Source organism: Schistocerca nitens, chromosome 9 (assembly GCF_023898315.1).
Source record: "Schistocerca nitens isolate TAMUIC-IGC-003100 chromosome 9, iqSchNite1.1, whole genome shotgun sequence".
Lineage (NCBI taxonomy): Eukaryota > Metazoa > Arthropoda > Insecta > Orthoptera > Acrididae > Schistocerca > Schistocerca nitens.
In genome coordinates this window covers 484396595-484424199 of record NC_064622.1, presented here as the reverse complement: position 1 = coordinate 484424199, position 27605 = coordinate 484396595, and the positions used below count along the sequence as shown (strand labels likewise).

Sequence of the window (27605 nt, the reverse complement as noted above, 5' to 3'; positions counted from 1 at the left end):
CGTGTTGCCTAATATCTGCGATATCGTGGTGTTAATTTACAAATGGATTGACTGCCGTAAAGAGTAATGTTCTCTAGTAGTCGTGTATCATTGAGATGTAAATGAAGTGCCTCAGCAGAAAGTAATTTCCGTCGTGCAGCACATATTGTTTCAGAGACACTGAGTACATGTTATAAGTGCTCAAAACGTGTATTATATACTACGTAAATACTATTATTTGGAGAAGTTGCCGCCAAACCGGTTTACTTTTACAAAAAAGTGGTTCAAATAGCTCTGAGCACTATGGGACTTAACATCCAAGGTCATCAGTCCCCCAGAAGTTAGAACTACTTAAACCTAACTAACCTAAGGACACCACACACATCCATGCCTGAGGCAGGATTCGAACCTGCGACCGTAGCAGTCGCGCGGTTCCGAACTGAAGCGCCTAGAACCACGGCCACCGCGGCCGGCTTTACTTTTATATTGTTAGTTGTCGTGGCTGAATACACGTTTTCTTAAGGCTACATCTAATGCAGAGCGCTTACAAGGAAGAATAGTTTCCTGCGTCATTGCTAGCTAGGTGAAATATTTTGTGGTAGCTATGTTTAGAAGGAATGTATTTTTGAACGTATTTTTCGTCAAATATTTGAATGAATCGTCAACTGTAGGTGTGCCTGCACATGTTATAGCATAATAGCTGTAGCTAAGTTATACTACAGACTTGGGTAAGCTAGGTGTAACTTTTGATCCTTCAAGGGGTGATCGTGGCCTTCCGGCCCAGGTCTGTACTAGCCGCGACTCGCGAGCTACGGGCCAGCCAGGCTGGCCGAGGCGAGACAGAAGTGAGCGAGCTGGCGGTGGCGTTGGTAGGCCAACAGCCCGGGACGAGCCAGCACGGCTGCGCCGCATGCCTCTGCCTCTGCCGCTCCATTTGACGTAAATATGTTTACCTCCTCTCCTGGCATCAGTGTAAGAGCGGCAGGTAGATATTCACATCAGGCTGTCTGACATAATGGCTCACTGGGAGAGGTCTATTCGAGATACAGTCGTCACCCTCATTGAAGAAGGAGGATGTTCCGTCAGAGAAGCTGGCAGACGGTATGGGGTACCACATACCACTGCAACGAGAAATTGCAAGAGGACCATTCTCCACGTCACAAGTCTGCATTTGTTCAGCAGCGGCTCTCCACGATTGGCATCAACTGGATGTTTGTGATGTCCTTAGGTTAGTTAGGTTTAAGTAGTTCTAAGCTCTAGGGGACTGATGACCTCAGACGTTAAGTCCCATAGTGCTCAGAGCCATTTGAACCTTTTTTTGAAATCCATTCCCAGATCCCGCCCTCCTTCCTGTTACCCTTCCCTTGACATCTGCATCAACATCCAAATGAATACTCAGCAATTCATAATTATGTGTTTGGCAGGGGGTTGTGTGGTCTGGTGGATTAATCTTGTATTGGTGTGTAAAACGTGTAGGTTCACATCTCACGTCAGGCGTAGATTTTTAACAAACACAAGTTTCTTCACCCCTAGTAACGCGATGTGCAGAACGCCAGTAAGCTCCGTAGTTCTGTATCCGCAGTAAAGATAACATCCCTTTGCTGCCGACTGGGGCAGAGCGGCATTCGTTTGAGCTGTTACAGGTGGAGAAACCCCGGAAGGCAGAGGCTCTGTCACCAGGAAGTCGTAAACTAGAAAACGTATTTCATTTAATGAAGAAATGGCCATGTAAGTACACAAGGCTCTTACTTTATTTGAAAATGAGACGTTGGAAATTGTGGTGCTGGACTGGGATTCGAATTCGATTTCACTTTCCCCAAGATTGCAAACTCTTCTAGGCCTCCTCGAAAGGCACCTGTCTGGTTTAGAATCCTGATCAGCACAAAATTTTCATTATTTCATTTCAAGCACTCCGAACTACTGGTGAAAACTAGTTGCATTTTCAACGTCTCTTCGTGCGCCGTCAGCTGTAACGTGTTCGTTTCACCTCACAGCCACATGATGAGCTTTTTATCACATCATTACAAGATCAAACGTTTCCTTACATCTTTTCAAATTCAAACATTTCTCTCCGTCCTACTGGCGAAAACTGATTTGGGTTTGACGTTGTGTTCGTTGTGATCACCAACGACGATATGTTGTGGATTCAACTTCTAACCAGCAGAGTATTTTCCACCACATCATTGAAAGTACAAACATGCCACTCCTAGCTATTACTGGAAAAAAGAATTTGATAGTTAAAGAGTCTTCATGACCACGTGTGCAGGGTTTGAATTCCATGCAGCACAGAACTTTTCGTCGCCTGATGTCTAGCTAAACACGCGCACATCTCGCCACTGGTGAACCGACAATAGCTATTTATCGTGTGTTCCTGGCTAGAAAACGACGGCGCTAGATGCTGGGTTCGAATCCCAGTCAGGCAAAATCAATTCTATCGTCATTTAAGGTTCCAACAGCTCACTATTGGTGAAAACATTTGATATTTAACTTCTGATTTTACGTACTTCGTTAACAATCCTATTAGGTGTTGGGTTCGCATCCCTGTTACAAGCTTTACATGATGGCTTTTCAATTTTAAACATGAGTATACCAATTCCTTGTGAATGATACCATATTAAACGTCGTTGGGGGTAGTTCCCAGGAAGGTAACTGTTATGACAGGATTCCCAGTGCAGTACAAACATTTTCGTCATTTATTTTCAGGATCTGAATTGATAACTAATACTGATGCAAACGTCTATACTTCACGTCTCCTTATGCTTCGTTATCGGGTCTCAATAAGGCACAAAGAAAGCTTAGCTTAGTTAGCAATGGCTATAGGTGCTGGGTTTGAATCCAGGTCCAGAACGACGACGTTGGTCATGTCATTTAAAGTTCAAATTTGTGTACACTTAGCTGTTGACGAGAACAATGATATTACTGGTGATTCGCTGTTAATGTTGAGATTTCCGTTGAGTGCTTGGCCGCGCGAGATTTGCCGAGCGGTCTGACGCGCTGCGGTCATAGACTGTGCGGCTGGTCCCAGCGGAGGTTCGAGTCCTCCCTCGGGCATGGGTGTGTGTGTTTGTTTAGGATAATTTAGGTTAAGTAGTGTGTAAACTTAAGGACTGATGACCGTAGCAGTTAAGTCCCATAAGATTCCACACACATTTGAACATTTTTTTAGAGTGCTTGTTTTCGTTATTCGTGTTTTTTTACTGGTTCGTGCAATATCAAGTTTCCAGAGCAACTCGAAGTTGAGCGACGTTCAGCACGGGGATGGAAAACCTTTTTGAGAGCGAAAATTTTTTTTCCAATTGCCGTACAGCTTTGTAACTCCATATATCGTCTCAAGTATTTAATTTTGACTAAGGATTACTGTACGATATATGTAAAATAATCCGTTTTCTCAGAGCTTTTGGGATATCACTTGTTGTAATTAAGATTAGTTTATTATGAGTGTTATGGGGTGTCTCATCGCTAAGAACGTGTTTTATAATATGTTTTGTATGACGATTTTAGTTGACGCTTAGACTGACTGCGATAAAGATCTTTGGTCTCTAGTAGTCTCTTGCGGTACCCAGTGTGTGTAGTCAAACGACTGTACCCCACGGGGTTTTGGTGTTTAGAGGACCTGAAACACAGCTACGTTATGTTGGTTGTATTCGGCAGTGAAACACTTTTTTTCCTGTCAAGTGTACATCACATCTACCTGTTTCCGTCCCGTTCAGATTATTCATTCGTGGTTCGTCGTTTTTTTTTTCTCTTAGGTGTATTATAAAGAAATATAGACGACTGGCAGTCTGTTATGAAACATTCGATATTGAAATTGTAATGACAGATCATTAGAGAAGTGGCTCAACCCTGGATTATGAAACATTGGGGAAGGAAATTGGCGATAGCTTTTTCAAAGATCCCATACTGGCATTTTCCTGGATATCAGCATTTGGCAGCCTACTATCGATAAGTCAGCACTGGTAATTGGAATTTAACGTCCTTACAGAGGCGAGCTGGTTGGAGGCAATCTAAAAACTAATATTACGGAAGGAGGAGTGATAACGCCATGCTCCTTTCCAAGGCACTACCTTTGCATTTGCCTGGAGTGATCTACAGAAGCCAAGGAATACCTAATTTGGTAAGGCTGCAGGGGTATTTGAATCACCATTCTCGCAAACCCAAATTCAACTCTGCACCACCACGCTGGGTAAGTCAATATGGAGACTGATGAAGGATGAGGGAGCGCAGGTGAGGGATCAGAAACGTAGCTTATTGGGTGATGGAGAACGCCTACCTGTTATTAATATGTCAATTTAGAGATTCAAGATAGTAGAATAGTGACGAAAGGGGGAGTGAGTGTAACTAAGAAATGGGAAGTGTACCTTATTGTATTATTGCGAGTTGCAGACGATTATCTACCTATTATCAATTAGGCAGTTTTGAGAGTTAGAGTTTAAGGTCCTGTCGACAGTGAAGACAATGGTGTCGGAGAGCAAGTTTGGATTACAAAAGGATAGGGAAGAATACTGACTGCGCCCTTTTCATACTTGAATTTGCCTGAAGCTATTTAGTTAAACCACAGAATTCCTTTACCTGGATGGCCAGACATTTATTTGAGCAATTATTCTCCAAAATTCTGGTCCATTCTGCAAATCTCTGTCCATTCAGTGAGCCAACATGGAGGTAGAAGAAGGAGGAGCAGCATTAAAAGTGTCGAGTCAGTGCAAGTGAGAGATAACAAGTGTGTCTTTTGTATCTTCAATTATTAAAAACTCTAACTGACTGCCTACATGTTATCGATAAGTTAATAAGGAGATTGAAGACGGAAGAGCAGCAATGCAGGGGGTGAGCAAGTGTTGTGAGAATTCAGAAACGTAACGTACTGTCTGATGGCAAAATGTAGACGGCTGGCTACCTTTCATCAATAAGTCGATATGCAATATGAAGGTGGAAAAGGAGTGAAGAAATTGGTTGTAGCAGTATCCAACACTTCCTAAATAGTTAACTAATTATGGTGTGAGATGGAATGGCCCTGCCATTACTCCTTAGTGTGTCTGAATCGTCGTTTGGAAACTGTTGCGTGTGGAGGGTTACTCTGAGGAATTTGTAGTCAATATGTCTAGCAATTTTCTTCTTCCCTATATCGGTGGAATGCGACGTTTTCTTACCTTGTGTATTCTAATGTTGTAAAGATGTCCCCATTCGCCTTCTCTGCTGGCTAAAGTTCCTAGCTTGCGTTCAATTAATGAAATGACAAGTGAGAAAATCACAACGCCACTATGATGAGAATCTCAAAATAAAGGGGTGTGGTCTTATTTTATTCTCTATCTAGGTCAACGAGAGGGATAATGTGACAACTTACAGTACAAAATTTTAATCTACTGGTACAATGAAAATTTCCGTAATACTCAGAATTCTTATGAAATAAATATTGGATAATTCTATAGCTCTAACCGAAAATATTTCTGAATACTCTCGCAATACTATCTGTAAGGAGAACAGGGAGGATGACTGACTTGATCAATAGGTACTGTAGAACACGAGTGTTAGAATATGAAACGGTTACATTCTTGTGCTACATATCTTCTTGCATTGTACATACAAAATATATATTAACTACCGCCAGACACAATGCCGACTGATGGCGCTGCGCAGTATCGAAGGTATGTGTATGAGCAGAGCAGAGGAGAATGGCGAATCATCGCAAACGGGGAAATCCACTGACAATGGTCAGGTTGTTTCAGGCAGGTACCTGTAAACGAGCTTCTGAGAAAAGGGGAAGCTGGGTGACTTATTCTGAGCTATAGTCGCGATCATCTGAGGAAAATGGTTGAGAAATGGAGAAACCAGAAGTAGGCGACAAGATGTGGTCGTCAGCGCCTCACAGCAGAAAGTTGCCCACTCTGTAAAGCAGGTTACGTGAGCATATGTGGCGTATCTGACTACAGTGCTGGTACAGACAGGCGCAAGTGCTTCGGACCAAACTGTTCAGTGCACATTGGTGAACGTGAGGATCCACAGCAGGCGACCTTAGCGTTGACCAAACGACATTGTCAATTACGACGCGGGGGAGGGGGGGGGGGGGGGGAGGATCATTGACACTGGATCGTACACCAATGAAATGAAAACATGTCACCCAATCAGATGTATCACGTTTGTTGTTTGTGGTAGTAGTGTTCAGATACGCCAGTATCCAAGCTAACAGCTGTTGGAAACTGCCACCACACCACGGATCTGGGATTATGGGTGCAGTATTATGCTATGGTGGACATTCCGTGGCACCTGTGGTACTAACCACAGGCACCATGACACCCATGGCTCACGCGAACATTACTGTATGCTGGATGTCTTCCACGATGGTCATGGCATCTATCAGCAGGGTGATTGTCCTGTTATGAGGCTAGAATAGTGGTACAATGGTTAGAGGGACAGGATGGTAAAATGCTGGTGTTTTTACTACCAAATTCACCTGACCTGAAGGCGATGAAAAATGTCTGGGATGGTGTGGGTGCCAGTTCCATGCTCTCTAACCACTGGCCCGTAGCTGACCGGACTTTCGTGACTTGTGCCTTGACATCCAAATGCCACTTACGAACGGAAACCTAGCAAGATTCTGTTCGAATTCATGCCACGCAGAATATCTGCTGTATTGCTTTCTACACGTGGATGAAGTTAAGCAAGAGGTCATAACTGGTCCGGGGCCGGGGCTCACAACCCGAACCACACGCCACACGCCACTAAGCACTAACGAAGGACTGGGTCCCTTACTTCGATTGCACATAATTCATTAAGGTCAATCCAGCACATTTATTTCAAATAAGATAAATGAAGCTACATTTGAATCTGTCTGACATTAAACAGGAATAAAAAACAAAAAAAACAATTTTAATATCAGCTGATTTAGTGCGTGAAGCGCGAGTTAAGCCAATAACCAGATAAACTAAACAATTCTCCGTAGTTCAAAGAAAGAGAAAAGCAAAATTGAATCAGTACCCCCCCCCCCCCCCCCCCACTAACATATATCCAAAAAACCTTATATTAAATGCCTTCCAGGCAACCAGTAACCGCCGCAGGAGTTTCACGATTAGCAAACGGCCCCAGCGTAACAGACCATCACACATGTGCTTACGCCCGAGCCACAACTCGCCAGTCTGACCGGCCGCCCCAAACCGACTGCCTCTCGCCGTCCCGTGCGCCCCAGCCGAAAACACAAAGATGCTCATTCTCGGGGACGCACCAAAGATGATCGCTGATGATCGACCAGCGATCTGGCTCAATAACGTTTTGGCACATCAGAATCTCATTCCTTATGAGCCTAATAAAGATTCTTCGTTTTTCCTTCTATAATGTTGTAAGCGCTTGCCATTTCCAAGATTTAATTTACGTATTGTCATATTAAACAGCCAAAGGCTCATAAGTTCCATAAACTTTAAAACTGGTGCCAACACTCGAGAATTGTGTTACAATACATAGCTCACGATAATGATACCAGGATGTTCCATTTGAGCCGGCCGCTGTGGCTTCAGTCTAAAACCGCGCGACCGCTACGGTCGCAGGTTCGAATCCTGCCTCAGGCATGGATGTGTGTGATGTCCTTATGTTAGTTACGTTTAAGTAGTTCTAAGTTCTAGGGGACTGATGACCTCAGATGTTAAGTCCCATAGTGCTCAGAGCCATTTGAACCATTTTGTTCCATTTGATGACAGTCTATCTAAAGTGTACTGCCACAGTATGACACTAAATCACTATCATGATGAGTACTTGAGCGTATGTGTTTATACGTACAATGGTTTCCTTCCACAAAGACGGATGAAGAAGTCGAGAATATGTGCAGGCAAGACTTCGAGGAAGAAGTGGCAGATTGTGTACCACACGACTGAAGTCGTCACAATTGGCTGACAATACCACAGAACTGGTCGTAGAGTAACCTCCGTCGCATTTATCCTCAGCATATTCTTCGTGACGCCTCCCCAGGTGACGTAGTTCTGACGACCGTTAGTTATGTTGCAAACATACGGATTCGGCTGCCTGTAACAAATATCAAGTTAGTGTTGATAGTGAACTGTAAATTGCCCCAGTCCTGGGATAATTGTCATTGTTAGTGTTTAAAATGCTATTTTTCTTTTTTAGTGTTTAAAATATTTTCTATGATTTTATCTACACTACCGGCCATTAAAATTGGTACACCGGTGCACCAAGAAGAAATGCAGATGATAAACGGATATTCATTGGACAAATGTATTATACTAGAACTGACATGTGATTACATTTTCACGCAATTTGGGTGCATAGATCCTGAGTAATCAGTACCCAGAACAACCACCTCTGGCCGTAATAACGGTCTTGATACGCCTGGGCATTTGAGTCAAACAGAGCTTGGATGGCGTGTACAGGAACACCTGCCCATGCAGCTTCAACACGATACCACAGTTCATCAAGAGTTGTGACTGGCGTATTGTGACGAGCCAGTTGTTCGGCCACCATTGACCAGACGTTTTCATTTGGTGAGAGATCTGGAGAATGTGCTGGCCAGGGCAGCAGTCGAACATTTTCTGTATCCAGAAAGGCTCGTACAGGACCTGCAACATGCGGTCGTGCATTATCCTGCTGAAATGTAGGGTTTCGCAGGGATCGATTGAAGTGTAGAGCCACGGGTCGTAACACATCAGAAATGTAACGTCCACTGTTCAAAGTGCCGTCAATGCGAACAAGAGGTGACCGAGACGTGTAACCAATGGTACCCCATACCATCACGATGGGTGATACGCCAGTATAGCGATGACGAATACACGCTTCCAATGTATGTTCACCACGATGTCGCCAAACACTGATGTGGCCATCATGATGCTGTAAACAGAACCTGGATTCATCCGAAAAAATGAAGTTTTACCGTTCGCACACGCAGGTTCGTCGTTGAGCACACCATCGCAGGCGCTCCTGTCTGTGATGCGGCGTCAAGGGTAACCGCAGCCATGGTATCCGAGCTGATACTCCGTACTGCTGCAAACGTCGTCGAACTGTTCGTGCAGATGGTTGTCTTGCAAACGTCTCCATATGTTGACTCAGGAATCGAGACCTGGCTGCACGAACCGTTACAGCCATGCGGATAAGATGCCTGTCATCTCGACTGCTAGTGATACGAGGCCGTCGGGATCCAGCACGGCGTTCCGTATTACCCTCCTGAACCCACCAATTCCATATGCTGCTGACAGACATTGGATCTCGACCAACGCGAACAGCAATGTCACGATACGATAAACCGCAATCACGACAGGCTACAATCCGACCTTTATCAAAGTCGGAAACGTGATGGTGCGCATTTAACCTCCTTACACGAGACATCACAACAACGTTTCACCAGGCATCGCCGGTCAAGTGCTGTTTGTGTATGAGAAACCGGTTGGAAACTTTCCTCATATCAGCACGTTGTAGGTGTCGCCACCGGCGCCAACCTTGTGTGAATGCTCTGAAAAGGTAACCATTTGCATATCACAGCATCTTCCTGTCGCTTAAATTTCGCGTCTGTAGCACGTCATTTTCGTGGTGTAGCAGTTTTAATGACCAGTAGTGTACAAAAGTTACATTCACCAAAAATTTCATAATCATTATAAATTATGTATTCTTTTGATGAACAAGGCCTACATGTTGGTTAGTAATGTCTGCTGGTATCTGGTTAACATCTCTTTTTTTTCTTGTGCCTTTCGCCCACATCTCTGCAGGTTTGCCGTGGCTACTGTTAGAGCTGGCACAGATCATTTAAGGGGGTGACAAGATCCCATCCTCTCGCTACCTCGTTACCAAGTGGATAGTGTGTGCAATTTTACCCATGTGAAAGTCTTCCTAAACATTTGCGAATCGTGTATCTGAGGCGAGACCTGGGTACCAGCCCATCATTCACCTCGTGGGATGTGGGAAACGCCCTAAAGACCACATCCACACTGACTGGCACACCGTGCCTTGTCCCAATCATGAAAGCAGGGTGCTACAACGTGCGACTATCCAGGCGGGTGATGATATGTGATTAACCATTGTCTGGAAACAGTCTTCTGGTTTACATTCGAAAAAAAATCTTATTTGTATCTCATACAGTTACTCCGTCACATTCACAATGAGTATTACCCCAAATGGTATTCAGTGAAGACGGCTGGGGAATGATCAATTATTCGATTGCGTGTGAATAATGGACCTTATAAACCTTTTATTTGTATTAATTATGTGAAACCAGGGCTTGGAGGGAATATGTGGCTGTATTTGTCCGTAATAGTTCCCGTTACTGCGTATCGAAGATACTCTGTTCTTCTGCATAATGTAATCTTCATGTTTGATGGTAGTAATAATGTTTTTAAGGATCCAGTCGTCAAATTTTTGATATATTTAATGTTGCATTTTGAAGTTTACGGCTAACGCAGCACACTAGCTTCATATTCAATTTCAGTTGAAGAGTCTTTTCAAAACTATTACCACTGCGAATTATAGAAAAATATGAAACGAAGGAGGAAGTGTAGAATTGTTGCCAAGATCTTTAGAGATTGTTGATGGAAGGAAGAAGGAGGAGGATTCGAATAGAAGCCTGAATTTTGAGCAAAGACCCAGCCAGGTACTCGCCTCTAGTCGCTTGGAATGACAGAGAACGTAAGTGAGGGCGGCTCCACTGTTCTATCGACTGCGGTAACTATAGTTTATCCTCCATTGGTAGGAGGGCCTATACAAGGGCAATGTACTTGAGGACAATATTATGGAAATGGAAGAGGATGTAGATGAAGATGAAATGGGAGATACGATACGGCGTGATGAGTTTGACAGAGCACTGAAAGACCTGAGTCGAAACAAGGCCCCGGGAGTAGACAACATTCCATTAGGACTACTGACGGCCTTGGGAGAGCCAGTCCCAACAAAACTCTACCATCTGGTGAGAAAGATGTATGAGACAGGCGAAATACCCTCAGACTTCAAGAAGAATATAATAATTCCGATCCCAAAGAAAGCAAGTGCTGACAGATGTGAAAATTACCGAACAGTCAGTTTAATAAGTCACGGATGGAAATACTAACGCGTATTCTCTACAGACGAATGGAAAAACTGGTAGAAGCTGACCTTGGGGAAGATCAGTTTGGATTCCATAGAAATATTGGAACACAAGAGGCAATACTGACCCTACGACTTATCTTAGCAGCTAGATTAAGGAAAGGCAAACCTACGTTTCTAGCATTTGTAGAATTAGAGAAAGCTTTTGACAATGTTGACTGGAATACTCTCTTTCAAATTCTGAAGGTGGCAGGGGTAAAATACAGGGAGCGAACGGCTATTTACAATTTGTACAGAAACCAGATGGCAGTTATAAGAGTCGAGGGGCATGAAAGGAAAGCAGTGGTTGGGAAGGGAGTGAGACAGGGTTGTAGCCTGTCCCTGATGTTATTCAATCTGTATATTGAGCAAGCAGTGAAGGAAACAAAAGAAAATTTCGGAGTAGGTATTATAATCCATGGAGAAGAAATAAAAACTTTTAGGTTCGCCGATGACATTGTAATTCTGTCAGAGACAGCAAAGGACTTGGAAGAGCAGTTGAACGGAATGGACAGTGTCATGAAAGGAGGGTATAAGATGAACATCAACAAAAGCAAAACGAGGATAATGGAATGTAGTCGAATTAAGTCGGGTGATGCTGAGGGAATTACGAGGGCAGTTCAATAAGTAATGCAACACATTTTTTTTCTCGGCCAATTTTGGTTGAACAAACCGGAAATTTCTTGTGGAATATTTTCAAACATTCCCGCTTCGTCTCGTATAGTTTCATTGACTTCCGACAGGTGGCAGCGCTGTACGGAGCTGTTAAAATGGCGTCTGTAACGGATGTGCGTTGCAAACAACGGGCAATGATCGAGTTTCTTTTGGCGGAAAACCAGGGCATCTCAGATATTCATAGGCGCTTGCAGAATGTCTACGGTGATCTGTCAGTGGACAAAAGCACGGTGAGTCGTTCGGCAAAGTGTGTGTCATCATCGCCGCAAGGTCAAGCAAGACTGTCTGATCTCCCGCGTGTGGGCCGGCCGTGCACAGCTGTGACTCCTGCAATGGCGGAGCGTGCGAACACACTCGTTCGAGATGATCGACGGATCACCATCAAACAACTCAGTGCTCAACTTGACATCTCTGTTGGTAGTGCTGTCACAATTGTTCACCAGTTGGGATATTCAAAGGTTTGTTCCCGCTGGGTCCCTCGTTGTCTAACCGAACACCATAAAGAGCAAAGGAGAACCATCTGTGCGGAATTGCTTGCTCGTCATGTGGCTGAGGGTGACAATTTCTTGTCAAAGATTGTTACAGGCGATGAAACATGGGTTCATCACTTCGAACCTGAAACAAAACGGCAATCAATGGAGTGGCGCCACACCCACACCCACCCCCCTACCAAGAAAAAGTTTAAAGCCATACCCTCAGCCGGTAAAGTCATGGTTACAGTCTTCTGGGACGCTGAAGGGGTTATTCTGTTCGATGTCCTTCCCCATGGTCAAACGATCAACTCTGAAGTGTATTGTGCTACTCTTCAGAAATTGAAGAAACGACTTCAGCGTGTTCGTAGGCACAAAAATCAGAACCTACTTCTCCTTCTTCATGACAACGCAAGACCTCACACAAGTCTTCGCACCCGAGAGGAGCTCACAAAACTTCAGTGGACTGTTCTTCCTCATGCACCCTACAGCCCCGATCTCGAACCGTCGGATTTCCATATGTTTGGCCCAATGAATGACGCAATCCGTGGGACGCACTACGCGGATGATGAAGAAGTTATTGATGCAGTACGACGTTGGCTCCGACATCGACCAGTGGAATGGTACCGTGCAGGCATACAGGCCCTCATTTCAAGGTGGCGTAAGGCCGTAGCATTGAATGGAGATTACGTTGAAAAATAGTGTTGTGTAGCTAAAAGATTGGGGAATAACCTGGTGTATTTCAATGCTGAATAAAACAACCCCTGTTTCAGAAAAAAAATGTGTTGCATTACTTATTGAACTGCCCTCGTAGATTAGGAAATGAGACACTTAAAGTAGTAAAGGAGTTTTGCTATCTGGGGAGCAAAATAACTGATGATGGTCGAAGTAGAGAGGATATAAAATGTAGACTGGCAATGGGAAGGAAAGCGTTTCTGAAGAAGAGAAATTTGTTAACATCGAGTATTGATTTAAGTGTCAGGAATTCGTTTCTGAAAGTATTTGTATGGAGCATGGATGATAACTAGTTTGGACAAGAAGAGAATAGAAGCTTTCGAAATGTGGTGCTACAGAAGAATGCTGAAGATTAGGTGGGTAGATCATATAACTAATGAGGAGGTATTGAATAGGATTGGGGAGAAGAGAGGTTTGTGGCACAACTTAACTAGAAGAAGGGATCGGTTAGTAGGACATGTTCTGAGGCATCAAGGGATCACCAGTTTAGTATTGGAGGGCAGCGTGGGGGGTAAAAACCGTAGAGGGAGACCAAAGGATGAATACACTAAACAGATTCAGAGGGATGTAGGTTGCAGTTGGTACTGGGTGATGAAGAAGTTTGCACAGGATAGAGTAGCATGGAGAGCTGCATCAAACCAGTCTCAGGACTGAAGACCACAATAACAACAACATGGTAGGAGAGTAATGCAAGCACTCCAGCCCAGTAACAGGGTACAAGCGGTTGAGATACAGTATCGTAGCGGCTGTTGAGATGAAGCTCACATCCTGGATTCAGCACTGGGAGAGTACACAGTCTGAGACTGCCTCCTCCTCTTTCCCTCCTCACCTTCCCTCAAATACACAGTTATAGCATACTGTCGCCCCCTCCTTCAATGCGCCACAGATACCTAATTTATACTATATAAAATGCACTCTTCTTTTTGTTTCTTTCCTTACTTGTTATGCCTAATTATATGCCGCATTTCAACTTATCAGCTTGGTCTGAGAGGGTGCGGGATTAGCCGAGCGGTCTCAGGCGCTGCAGTCATGGACTGTGCGGCTAGTCCCGACGGAGGTTCGAGTCCTCTCTCGGGCATGGGTGTGTGTGTTTGTCCTTAGCATAATTTAGTTTAAGTAGTGTGTAAGCTTAGGGACTGATGACCTTAGCAGTTAAGTCCCATAAGATTTCACACACATTTGAACATTTTTTTGGTCTGAGGGGTTGGTTCTCTTCTCCTCTTCCAAAGCTCTTAATTCGCTGTATGTGGTTTGTTGCGCCCATCTGTTCACAGTTTTATAGCAGTCTTTCCAGCTTTTCAGCGAATATGGGATTGTCCGCATGCAAAACACGTTTTGGTTATTTACTTTTCCAAAGTAATTTCAACGAAACAATGCCATTACCTCTTGTTTACTTCATTCTTTTTACTTGAAACTCATTGCAAAATTTCTATGTTTGCTGCAGTCTTTTTCATCATAGAGGATCACCCGTTTGTTTATAGAGTTTTAGTTGCTCTAACAACACAAAAAAATCACAACGTTTCATAGTGACAGTAATCCAGTTTGTCTGTTGTACTGTTCTACAAAACACATTATACTTGTCAAGTGCCACATTATTACTTCCATATCTAAAATGTATGCAGAAGCATGTAAGCATTGACATACAAAATGTCTACATGTGCATATCTACATATATACTCCGCTAGCCACCAAGTGGTGTGTGGCGGAGGGCACAATTCGCGTCAAAGTCATATTTTACCCCGTCTGTTCCACTCGCTGATCGCGCGAGGGAAAACGACTGTCTGAACGCCTCAGTACGAGCTCTAATGTCCCTTATCTTTGAATGGTGATCATTGCGCGATTTGAAAGTTGGTGGTAATAATACACTCCTGGAAATGGAAAAAAGAACACATTGACACCGGTGTGTCAGACCCACCATATTTGCTCCGGACACTGCGAGAGGGCTGTACAAGCAATGATCACACGCACGGCACACCGGACACACCAGGACCTGCGGTGTTGGCCGTCGAATGGCGCTAGCTGCGCAGCATTTGTGCACCGCCGCCGTCAGTGTCAGCCAGTTTGCCGTGGCATACGGAGCTCCATCGCAGTCTTTAACACTGGTAGCATGCCGCGACAGCGTGGACGTGAACCGTATGTGCAGTTGACGGACTTTGAGCGAGGGCGTATAGTGGGCATGCGGGAGGCCGGGTGGATGTACCGCCGAATTGCTCAACACGTGGGGCGTGAGGTCTCCACAGTACATCGATGTTGTCGCCAGTGGTCGGTGGAAGGTGCACGTGCCCGTCGACCTGGGACCGGACCGCAGCGACGCACGGATGCACGCCAAGACCGTAGGATCCTACGCAGTGCCGTAGGGGACCGCACCGCCACTTCCCAGCAAATTAGGGACACTGTTGCTCCTGGGGTATCGGCGAGGACCATTCGCAACCGTCTCCATGAAGCTGGGCTACGGTCCCGCACACCGTTAGGCCGTCTTCCGCTCACGCCCCAACATCGTGCAGCCCGCCTCCAGTGGTGTCGCGACAGGCGTGAATGGAGGGACGAATGGAGACGTGTCGTCTTCAGCGATGAGAGTCGCTTCTGCCTCGGTGCCAATGACGGTCGTATGCGTGTTTGGCGCCGTGCAGGTGAGCGCCACAATCAGGACTGCATACGACCGAGGCACACAGGGCCAACACCCGGCATCATGGTGTGGGGAGCGATCTCCTACACTGGCCGTACACCACTGGTGATCGTCGAGAGGACACTGAATAGTGCACGGTACATCCAAACCGTCATCGAACCCATCGTTCTACCATTCCTAGACCGGCAAGGGAACTTGCTGTTCCAACAGGAAAATGCACGTCCGCATGTATCACGTGCCACCCAATGTGCTCTAGAAGGTGTAAGTCAACTACCCTGGCCAGTAAGATCTCCGGATCTGTCCCCCATTGAGCATGTTTGGGACTGGATGATGCGTCGTCTCACGCGGTCTGCACGTCCAGCACGAACGCTGGTCCAACTGAGGCGCCAGGTGGAAATGGCATGGCAAGCCGTTCCACAGGACTACATCCAGCATCTCTACGATCGTCTCCATGGGAGAATAGCAGCCTGCATTGCTGCGAAAGGTGGATATACACTGTACTAGTGCCGACATTGTGCATGCTCTGTTGCCTGTGTCTATGTGCCTGTGGTTCTGTCAGTGTGATCATGTGATGTATCTGACCCCAGGAATGTGTCAATAAAGTTTCCCCTTCCTGGGACAATGAATTCACGGTGTTCTTATGTCAATTTCCAGGAGTGTATATGCTCTACATCTTCGGCGAAGATGGGATTTCGGAATTTAGTCAGCAGCCCCTTCCGCTTAGCGCGCCGTCAATCTACAAGTGTGTCCCAACTTTCTATGAGATTTGTAACGCTCTCGCGATGGCTAAATGTACCAGTCACGAATCTTCCCGCTCTTCTTTGGACCTTCTCAATCTCTTGATTCAGACCCGACTGGCAAGGGTCCCATGCAGACGAACAATACTCTAAGACTGGACGAACTAACGTATTGTAAGCTATTTCCTCTGTTGAAGGACTGCGTCGCTTCAGGATTCTACCAATAAATCGCAGTCTAGAGTTCGTCTTGCCTGTTACTTGTGTAATCTGATCATTCCATTTGAGATCATTTCGAATAGTCACACCCAGATACTTGACGGGTGTTACCGCTTCCAAAGACTGGGCAATTTTGTACTCATACATTAATGGGGATTTTCGCCTTGTTATGTGCAATAGCTTACACTTACTAATATTGAGAGACAGCTGCCGGTCATTACACCACGCATTTATTTTCTGCAAATCCTCATTGATTTGTTCACAACTTTCGTGTGATACTACTTTCCTGTAGACTACAACATCATTGGCAAACAGTCTAATGCCGCTGTCAATACCATCAACGAGATCGTTTATGCAGATCGTAAAAAGCAGCGGACCTATTACACTGCCCTGGGGCACACCTGAAGTTACACTTCTTTCTGTTGAAGTCACCCCATTCAGGACGACATACTGCTCCCTGTCTGTTAGAATACTATCTATCCAACCGCATATGTCATCGGATAGGCCATAAGCGCGCACCTTTGGAGCAAGCGACAGTGCGGAACTGAGTCGAACGCCTTTAGAAAGTCGAGAAATGTGGCATCAACGTGGGATCCGGTATCTAGAGCCTGCTGTATATCATGCACAAAGAGGGACAGCTGTGTCTCGCATGACCGCTGTTTCCCAAAACAGTGCTGGTTTCTGCAGATGAGCTTCTCAGAGTCTAGAAAGGTCATTATGTCTGAACACAAAATATTTTCCATGATTCTACAACAAATATATGTCAGTGAAATTGCCCGGTAATTATGTGCATCGGATTTTTTACCCTTTTTGTAGATTGCTATGACCTGAGCCCTCTTCCAGGCCCGTGGAACTTTCCGCTGTTCCAATGATATGTGAAAGAATCTGGATCCATGTGGAGCACGTGTTGACCTCACCGCGGACTTCTACACTGAGCCACACACAACAGATTTCATCAAAGTGTACGGGCCTGAAGATGGCGTTGACGCAACGTCGAAACTAGTAGTGAAGTAAATAAAAAATCTTAAGTACAGTTGGAGGAATTTCATTTTTAATAAACATTATACTAGCTGTGTTCCACCTTTATCCAGTTTAAATTAGGATGTACGAAGATAAAATCTTACCGTGATACCGTCTGGGTTTAGAACTTCGGTCTTCTGTTTATCATCATCCGTTACATTACCCGTACTGTCAGCAAGATAAGGTACTGAATTGTTTGTAACTTTCATTGATTTTATGTACGACCAAAATTTTTTATCTGCAGATAAAAAAATATTGCTTTCAAATTCGTTAAAAGAATCTCTCATTGACTTTCTGACAGCTGCTTTCATTTCGCTTAATTTCTGTTTGTCAGCGGGGCAGTGACTACGTTTAAAACGACTGTGCAAAATACTCTGCTTTCTCAGCAACTTCCTAATATGTTTGTTGTACCAAGGTGCATCCTTTCCCTCCCCTATATTATTGCTAGGCACATACCTCTCTAGCACATGGTGGACAATACCTTTAAATTCCGACCAAAGATGCTCAATATCTTTGTGTCCCACGATGAATGCTTGGAGCTGACTATGAAGATATTCGTTAATGATAGTTTTATTTGCTTTTCCAAACAAGAAAACTCTACGCTGTTTCTTTAGTTGTTTGGCAACTTCCACTGACATAGAAGCCACAACGACTTTATAGTCGCTAATACCTTCTTCTAGATTAACTTCCTCAAAAAGATCAGGTATGTTTGTCCTAAGATATCTAATATGTTCCCATCTCTAGTTGGTTTACTAACCAATTGCTCATGGTTGTATGTTAACGGCCCTCCTAGAATAACATCACACGAGTTTTTGCTTCTGCCCCCTGTGATGAAAGTGTAATTCTTCCAGTCAATGTATGCCATATTTAAGTCTCCACCTGTAACTAATTTATAATTTGGATATTTATTCCATATTTACTCAAGATTTTCCCTGAAACCTTCTGCGACGATTGTTGCGGATGCTGGTGGTCTATAAAAACATCGTAATGCAATAGTCAATCCTTGTCTGATTGACAGCTTTATCCAGACTGTAATTATTCAGACTTTCCCGACGAGGAGTTGCCATGTTGATTAATCAGGTTTCTGCCGGTTATTCGTGTCTTTCCTGCACGATATTTCAGCTGCTTGACTAGCAGTCTTCTTCAGGTGCTGTCTCATACTGCACGTGAAGAAGACTGCGAGTCACGCAGTTGAAATATCGCGCAGGAAAGACGCCAATAACCGGCAGAAACCCGATGAATCAACATTTATCCAGATTATTTCACAGTCCGACCTAGTATCGATCTCAACTGCGTTTAAACAACTTTCAACTGCAATGAACAAACCACTTCCATAGCATCGGTCCTTTCCTTCCTAAAAATTGTCCAAACGGAGTTCAAATTTTCACTGCTATTTATGCCTGGTATCAATCAGCTATCGGTACCTAATACAATATTGGCATTGCTACTGTTGATTTCGGAGAGTAACTCGGAGATCTTGCTACAGACGCTTCGACAATTTACTAACATGAAATTTAGCATATTTAAATCCTTTGGAATGACCTGTTTAGGCGAACCAACAATTTTTACAGTTGGCACACCCACATCAGTGTCACGAACTGGTAATTTTTCACGCCGACGGTTTGATTCCCGCTGGGATGAAACTAATCTAAAAAACCCCATGTGCAGGCCACAAGTACTGTGCTACCAATATAGCTACTTCCTGTGTGTAGTGCACCCCTGATCTATCGAGGGGCGTCCTAAAACCTTCCACCCCATAGCGTAGGTTGAGGAATCTGCAACCATTTTCGTCACAGCCTCTGGTTTAGATTCTCCACTCGATTCCAAACCATAGGACCCCGGTCCACCCTGGGTACGATGCTGCAGAGAGATGGTGGCCCCCATCGCCAGTTTAGCCAGCCGTCGAAAGGACCCAAAGATTTCCTCGAAATCCCAACAACAGGCATCGTTGGTGCCGATATTTGCAACAATCTGCAGCTGACTGCACCCCGCAAGCTCGATAGCCACCGGAAGAGCGTCTTCCACATCCCAGACAAGGCTCCCCGGCAAGCACACCAAGTGGATGTTGGACTTCTTCCCCGCCCTAGACGATATGTTCCTGAGGGACTCCACGTCCGGCCTAACATTGGAGCTCCCAATAACTAACAAACGCCTAACCACACGTGCCTGTCCGCACCTTGCTGAAGGAGCGGCCACTATCCTGGAAGAAGGTGCATTCTGATCTGGCTCAGCCCCCCCCCCCCCCTCCAGCATCAGAGAGCACACTTTATCTATTATCAGAGTGCATGGGATTTGGCAGGAGCCTGCATCCCCCATGCAACCTTCACCTTGAGGCTCGAGACCTCGACACAGTCCGCCACCCACACTGAGGTGAGAGTGGGCAGGCCGGCTCAGTCGCACCTGAGATCGGCTGAGTGGCAGAGAGCTGTGACATCCCCCCCCCCTCCCCCTGCACATCTCGTACAGCAGAGGCTGCTCCAGGCACCCCATTCCCACCACACCTCAAGACGTGCACTCTGGAGCTTGTTGACTGTGGCCACCAAAGCTTCCAGCTGCGTTTGGACTGCGGCCAGCTCCTCCTGCATCCGCAAACAACAGACACAGTCCCTATGCATCAAGCTAATAACTACAGCTACACTGTAGTTGGCAGAAAGGACATTCAATAATGAAAAACATTAAAAATGTATGGTAGAAGCTAGATCTGGTGCTTATTTTCCTGCTAGGGGCTATCTAGTGAATACTAAAGAATAAGACAGTGACCTACAGTAAACTGCTCTGGGCTATCTAGTGAATATTATTAACGAATTAAACAGTAACCTACGGTAAGTTACACCGACTGATTATCCTCGTATTTATAATGTAAACAAGCTTTTACGTGCACGCGAAAATGACCTAATAAATCTATAAAATCTGATACCTTAAATGTACCAAGTCTAAATGACAATAAACGTGAATACTGAGTATTGTACACTGATAGATGCATATACAAAACAAAACCTTTAGCTAACAATCAGAGTTCAGAATGTAAAGCACAAATACGAACTCTATTTTTTAGGAACTGATGGGCTTACTGTACACTAAAGCCCACAAAAGCTAAGGAATTTAAGCAGACGGCGAGGTGAGTTTTAGTTTTCTGCTAACTAAACCGCATGTAAAAGGGCTCAGAAATTGTATTGTAACACTGATTTACTGAGATATTGTAGTGTAATACTAATTTACCACGTAATTTACGTTTGCTTAACTGTTAACGGTCGCAGGTTGCGCTAGTCAAACGTATACAAGTGAGGATAGAATTCACTGTCAGTATCACTATTCCTAATAAAATGTATAAAAACTGCTACCTTCAATGTACTGAATCTAAATGACACTAATAAACGCGAATACTGAGTATTTTACAGTAACTTAAACTGATTAACTCTTGTGTTTATAATGTATACAAACGTTTTCGTGCACGAGAAAAATGACCTAATAAAACTTATAAAAACTTCTACCTTCAATGTATCGAGTCTAAATCACACTAATAAACGCAAATACTGAGTATTGTGCACTGATTTAATTGATAATCTCGCGTATTTAAAGTCAGTTAAGAATGTAAACAAACGTTTACGAACACGTGGAACTGTCCTAAACAGGAACTTCGCTTATCTTATTCAGACGCAAAGGAAATCTGAAACCTTCAATTTATCACGTCTATATGACACTAATGCACGTAAATACTATATAATAGCAAAAACGATTAATTACTAGCTAAATTACTTATCTCGTAACGCAGCAAGCGAAAAGCGGGGCGTCAGGGTTGACATCTATGTCGATATCTATGTTATTATAATGTCTAATATTTCTGTGAAAAACACGTACACACACACACACCCACACACACACACACAAATGTTTACGTCAATCCTCAAAATATTGTTTCCCCGTCCAAATAACCACCATAATTGGAGACTAAAACATGACTCCGATCTCTGAATTTTTCTAGAACAGTACAACACACACGCAGATAAAAATAACGTGCTAAGCATGCAACTGTCACTTCATTTCAGGGATAAATATTGTTTCCGCGTGCAGATAAAAATAATGTGTTAAGCATTCGGCTGTAACTTCATTTCAGGCATAAATTTGGCTATGTCTAAAAACGATCCTGATCAAATCTGTAGCTGTGCTAAACAATTGTTCTGTTAAGTGATAGTTGACACACGCAAATAGACACTCTGAATTACTCCTTCATAACTGTCAGTTACCAGAAGAGAGCATCTGATGTATAATTTACACTTAATACATAAAAAGCACTGTGAATTACCAAATGAAGTGGCATAATGCTATTTCCGAATTGTCTATGACAGTTATCAAAATATGTCAAGGTACTGGCATTTCGAATGCAGCCTTACTTGAGGCTATGCTACTGATTGGCGACTCCATATTGTCTTGTGCACTACGACCAGATAACAGGTATACTTGAAAAAAGAGACAGCATTGGTCGTATATTTTTTACTATTGCAAAATCGATTACCGGCTATGCTACTATTGGAACTTTCAGCATCTGCGGTGTTTAGAAATTTTTTCGGTAATCCTTCACCTCACTGAACACCATTTTAGGTGGGAAGATGATGATGCATCATATTGTATACTAGGAAAATATAATCGATGTTATTTATTGGATTACATAGCTTTTATTAGAGTTGTTTGGAGTACCACCCATAGTTGCATGTTTATCCATGGGCAATATTTTCTTTCGGCACTTTGACATGACAAACCGTAGAAAAACGATGCATTTTGAAAAAATGTTTAAAGCGTTGTGCCACTGAAACTGCATTAGTTCTAATACTCAGGGATAAAGATGTAATGCCGCAATTGCGAAATGTAAAGACAAATGTAGCCAAAGAGGATGATGGAAAAGATTCCACAAAGAGAGAAAATTTCTATATCTCAACACCAAGATAAAAGTTTTCATCAAATACATAACGATTTCGAGTACAAACCACATGTGGCACTACTGTCACAACATACTCGTAAGAGTTCTGTACATTAATAGAGGACAAAATAACACATGCGATTGTAGCTGCTCTACTGTAACAACTTAGTTTAAGCTGCTCTTATCGAAGAGCTTAGTTCATTTATTGTACCACACATTAAAGAATGTAAAAAATGTCTGTATTATGTATGGAAGTACATAAAAATCGTTCCTATAACATTACAAAACACACATGCAACTCCTGCTGATCTAACGTACATAATGTTGAAGGGGATGGTTGGGTGACTGGAAAAACACACTGAAAATTCAAATAGTTTATTTTAAACAGTAAATAAGTCTGATGAACGTTCACAAAAGAATTTGGCCTGCTCCATAGCACAATGATAATGGACATTTACTTCGCTAATAAGATGTTAACAAAAATAATTTGTCCAAACAGAGACAAGTTAGCGACTGCAACCATAGTTCATAGTATTATTAGCTTAGAGCAAGTATCTTGGGGTAACTATCAAATTTTAACCTTAAAAATTATCGAAAGCAGGATTCTGAAATCTATAGTTATTATAATACAATTTAAGAAAGGTTGACAAGATTGGCTACTAATCAGTTCTGGATATATGGTGTTGGAATATTAGTCTGGCCTTACTGTGGAAACTGTATTGATCTTCACCTTTTTTCCAAACACATCAAAAACAAGTCAGGTTCATGGCCATACCCTTTCATAAATCAATATATTTAAGCGTAATGTGCAACCATTACCTGAAACACAAATACTTTAAAAGCTGAACAGACAAACGATTCTCGCAGCCTACAAAACAGTTCATGCACAGCTATATCGATATTGCAAGACCATCTATCAAGAAGCACATGTAATTTGATATAAGTCGCAGAGCAATAGAAAATTACCCATTCACATATGAGTAACGATTACAAAGGGCTTACAAAGCGTCGTCCACAAATACACATTACAGGAAGGACTCAGCAAATTTGCCGTGCTCTATATAAACCCATTAACAGTGACACGCTAAAACATACCATGAACGTAAAGTCGAGGGCCATGTAATACATCATTATCGTATTACATTACGTTTACATTACATTTATCGTTTTCCATGGATCCCTTGGAGAGGAGTTTCTGGGATGTGGAAAGATTCAAAGTTTTTTTTTTAAACTCAGACAAGTGGATTTTGTATAATTCTAATGCATACAGAGTTATGAGCTATAAACCTTGTGAAGATATTCATCGATGGAGTGGAAGGAGTTGGCCTACAGGAAGTTCTTTAATTCACTCTGAAACAGATCTTTATCACTTACATGACCTTTAATATGCTCTGGTAAGTTATTAAATATTTGAGTACCCATGTATTTGACTCCTTTTTGTACTAATGTTAAGCTTTTATAGTCCTTATACAGATTGTTTTTGGTTCTGGTATTACAATCACCTTTTGCACTATTTTGTGTAAAAAGAGACATATTGGAAATGACAAAGGGCATCAATGTGTATATGTACTGAGAAGTAGTAGTTAGAATACCAAGTTTCTTAAAGAGGTGTCTGAATGATGATCTAGGACTGACACCAAATATAATTCTAATGACTCATTTCTGAATTTTGAAAATGTTCTCTTTGTAAGAGGAGTTTCCTCAAAAGATGATTACATAACTCATTAGTGAATAGAAGCAGGCCGAATAAACTAACTTCTTCATTTTTAAATCACGTATTTCTGCTATCATGCATACTGAAAATGTAGCTGAACTAAGGAGTTTCATTAAGTCTAGAATGTGCGTTTTCCAATTCAGGTTGTGGTCAATTTGTAGCCCTAAAATTTTGACACTGTCTACAGCTTTAATTTCGTTATTTGAATACATTATACTTATAGGGTCAGGTATTCTTAGTGAGGTACTAAACTGTATGTACTGGGTCTTGTCCAAATTCAGTGACAATCCATTTGCTGTGAACCACCCTTTGATACTTACAAATACGTCATTAGCTGATTGCTCAGTGAGATCACAGGTACGGTTTTTGTACCAATCTGCAAATAAAACAAAATTTGCGTTTTGTGACACTGCGTATGGAAGGTCATTAATATATAATAGGAACAACAAGGAACTTAAAATAGAGCTTTGGGGCACACCTTGTCGGATGGTTTACTATTTTGAATGACTATTGTTATGTGGTAAGCCTGATACAGACACACACTGTTTTCTATTAAAAAGATAGGATGAGAACCATGAGCCTGCTACTCCTGTTACCCCACAATATTTTAACTTTTGTAGAAGAATATCATGCTTTACACAATCAAAAGCTTTAGCCAGATCACAGTATATTCCAAGTGGTGATAACTTTTCATTTTTTGATTCTAATGTATCATCTGTGAAAGTGCATGTAGCTTGATCAGTTGGCAATCCTTTCCGAAATTCAAAATGATTGCAAATGAGAATATTTTTCTGTACTATGTGTTTATAAAGTCTATTGTACATAACCCTTTCAAACACTTTTGAAAATATTGCCAGTAATGAAATGGGACAGAAGATTTCCACTGATTTGTCTCCTTTTTTGTGTAATGGTTTGACAATAGCATATTTAAGCCTATTCTGATTTCATCATAACCACTGGAGCATTTTTTTAGGGTAGCTAATAATATTAGAAATCTCTTTCAGTTAGGTAGGATATAGTTGAATTTTGTCAAACTTCTGCGGCTATGCATTTTTTAAATATTTTAAGCTGTCTTCTGAAGAACTGTGCTGCTGAAAGGAAGAAGTTGTTGAAAGTGTCTGTAATTTTGGGGATATCTCTAATAATTATTTATATTTAACATAACCTCTGCATTTTACTGGTTAGTTTTTCCTGTTCCACTTTTTACTATGTTCTATATAGTTTATACCTTGTTATTAGAGGCATTTACTTTTTCTTGATAATAAATACATTTTGAGGTTCTGATTACTTTGTTTAGAACTTCATAATATAATTTGTGATTTGTTTTAGCTCTCTAGTCATCGTTTTCCCTTGACATTAAATACAGTCTTTTACAAGATCGTTTTATTCCATTTGTAATCCAAGGTTTTGAAACATTTAATCTATTTGCTTTGATTACTTTCTTAGGGCAGCAGTTTTGAATGTGATCTATGACTGATTTAGAGAAACAGTTATAGTTTTCATTTATCCTGGGTGAATTGTATACATATTTCCAGTCTGTATTCCTCAAACAGTTTTTTATACCTTCAATTCTTATTTCATTTATTATTCGTATAGTTTCCCACTTCCTGTTATTAGTTGAATCAGACCCCACTATATTAAATGTAAGCAACTTGGCATCATGATCTGAAAGGCCATTAATTATTGGATTTATACTATGAATTTCTAGTGTGGTAGTATCTATGAAAACGTTATCAGTAGCAGTGCTGTTGGTACACATAATCCTGGTTGGGAACTGTACTGAAGGAATGAGATTATAAGAAGTGGTAAGAGACGCTAGTATGGATCTAGAGTAAATATCCTCCAGAAAATTAAAATTAAAATCTGCACTTAACACGAGTTCATTATTTTTATAAGTTAAGAAATATAATACTACATGAAGCTGTTTAGTGAATAGCTGGAAATTACCAGTTGGAGTTCTGTATATTATGACTATAATTATTTTTGTTTTGTGTGTTTCTACTTGTGTGGCACATGCTACAAAATGCTGATCTCTACAGTATTTAAGAATGTCAGTGTTTTTATAATTGTGACCCTTTATAATGTAGATGGCAACTCCTCCTTTCTCCGTCTCTTTTCTACAATACTTTGAAGCTAAGATATATCCTTCCATATTAAGGATTTCAATTTCACTACCTAAATGATGTTCAGAAATACAAATAATATCAACAGGATTTGTGGACCAGCTCATCTAAACAGATCTGAAATTCATTAATTTTGTTTTTTAAACCTTTGATATTTTTATGTAGTAAATTAACTGGTACTTAGTTTTGTCTTCACAAGTATTATGCTTAACACTTTCAGATACATCTTCTTTCAATATTGAATGTGTAGATAATGAGCTTAACCTAAAAAACTAATACTTCCATGAGTTGTAGTGTCCTCCCTTGAAGAATTTGCTATCAACCTAGCCAGATATCCTTCCCTATTCTATTGAGATGCAGGCCATGAGAAGTAAAGCCCCACCTACCAATATTATGAATCGGTAAGGACATAGCAGATGTCACCGCACCTGGTGTCCAATTATATGTCATTGGAACAGCTATTATCGACCACAGTGGTCCCTAGAAACAGTCGTAATAGCAACCACACTTACGACTCATGCCGCTACGTATGTCTGTCACGCTCTCGCTCCAGGAAGCGGCGTGTGATCCACACTACCTAGTCATCTGAGGTACATGAGGGGCTAGTATAAACAACTGCATAGCCACTGCAGTCGTAGTACCGGCTGACTGCCAACAAGAAGTCACTGCCCTCTCTCTTTTCATGGCACACTTCGCATGCAAGAAACACGATGCCCTCTCCAACAACACGTCTTCATCACGGATCTTACTGAGTGGTAGTGCTGGCCTTGGCACAAGGAGAAACATATGCGAACAAGCAGTGCAAGCACGGTGACAACTGGATACACGACGCATATGCTGGCAGAGTCTTAACTAGCTCAGCTGAAATATGGTGACAGAAATTTACAGACCTCTAGCAATTCGACTGACATTTCATACTACGATCTATATGCATGCAAAGTTTTAAATTTCACAATTTTTGGTTTGTTAAAAGTGTGAAACAATAATGAAACTAAGTTCGTTGAAAAGAGCAGCTTAAGCGGTAAGCAAAGTCAGTAGTGCTCTTATGCATGCTGTGTGTATTTTTTAATGTTGCAGAACAATTATCTCATGAAATTAGAGCCACATATATTTGCCACTTGAAATCTCTACATGTTTTGATAAATAATACAGGCAAAATTATATTGGAAAAATGATCATTATTTCGTTTACGATCAGAGAACAGTAATTATACTTGCGCATTATAATAAGCAAATAAATGTGTTTTGTACTCGAAATCTGAACATGTTTGACAAATAATTTTATTTTCGTCCAAAGGTTGTATTTTCGAGGTATTGATCTTTCCTCTCTTTCAAAACTTATCCATCATTGGCCTG

At 42.2% G+C, this 27605-nt stretch overlaps 1 protein-coding gene across 1 annotated transcript in view; it reads right to left on the bottom strand.

The window, feature by feature from the left end:
• LOC126204369 (fatty acyl-CoA reductase 1-like) overlaps positions 1-27605 on the bottom strand; it is a 101936-nt gene that overhangs the window by 17507 nt on the left and 56824 nt on the right. The window contains exon 6 of the mRNA XM_049938743.1: positions 7741-7983. Within this exon, the coding sequence (XP_049794700.1) occupies positions 7741-7983 (243 nt within the window). The remainder of the gene's footprint in view (positions 1-7740; positions 7984-27605) is intronic.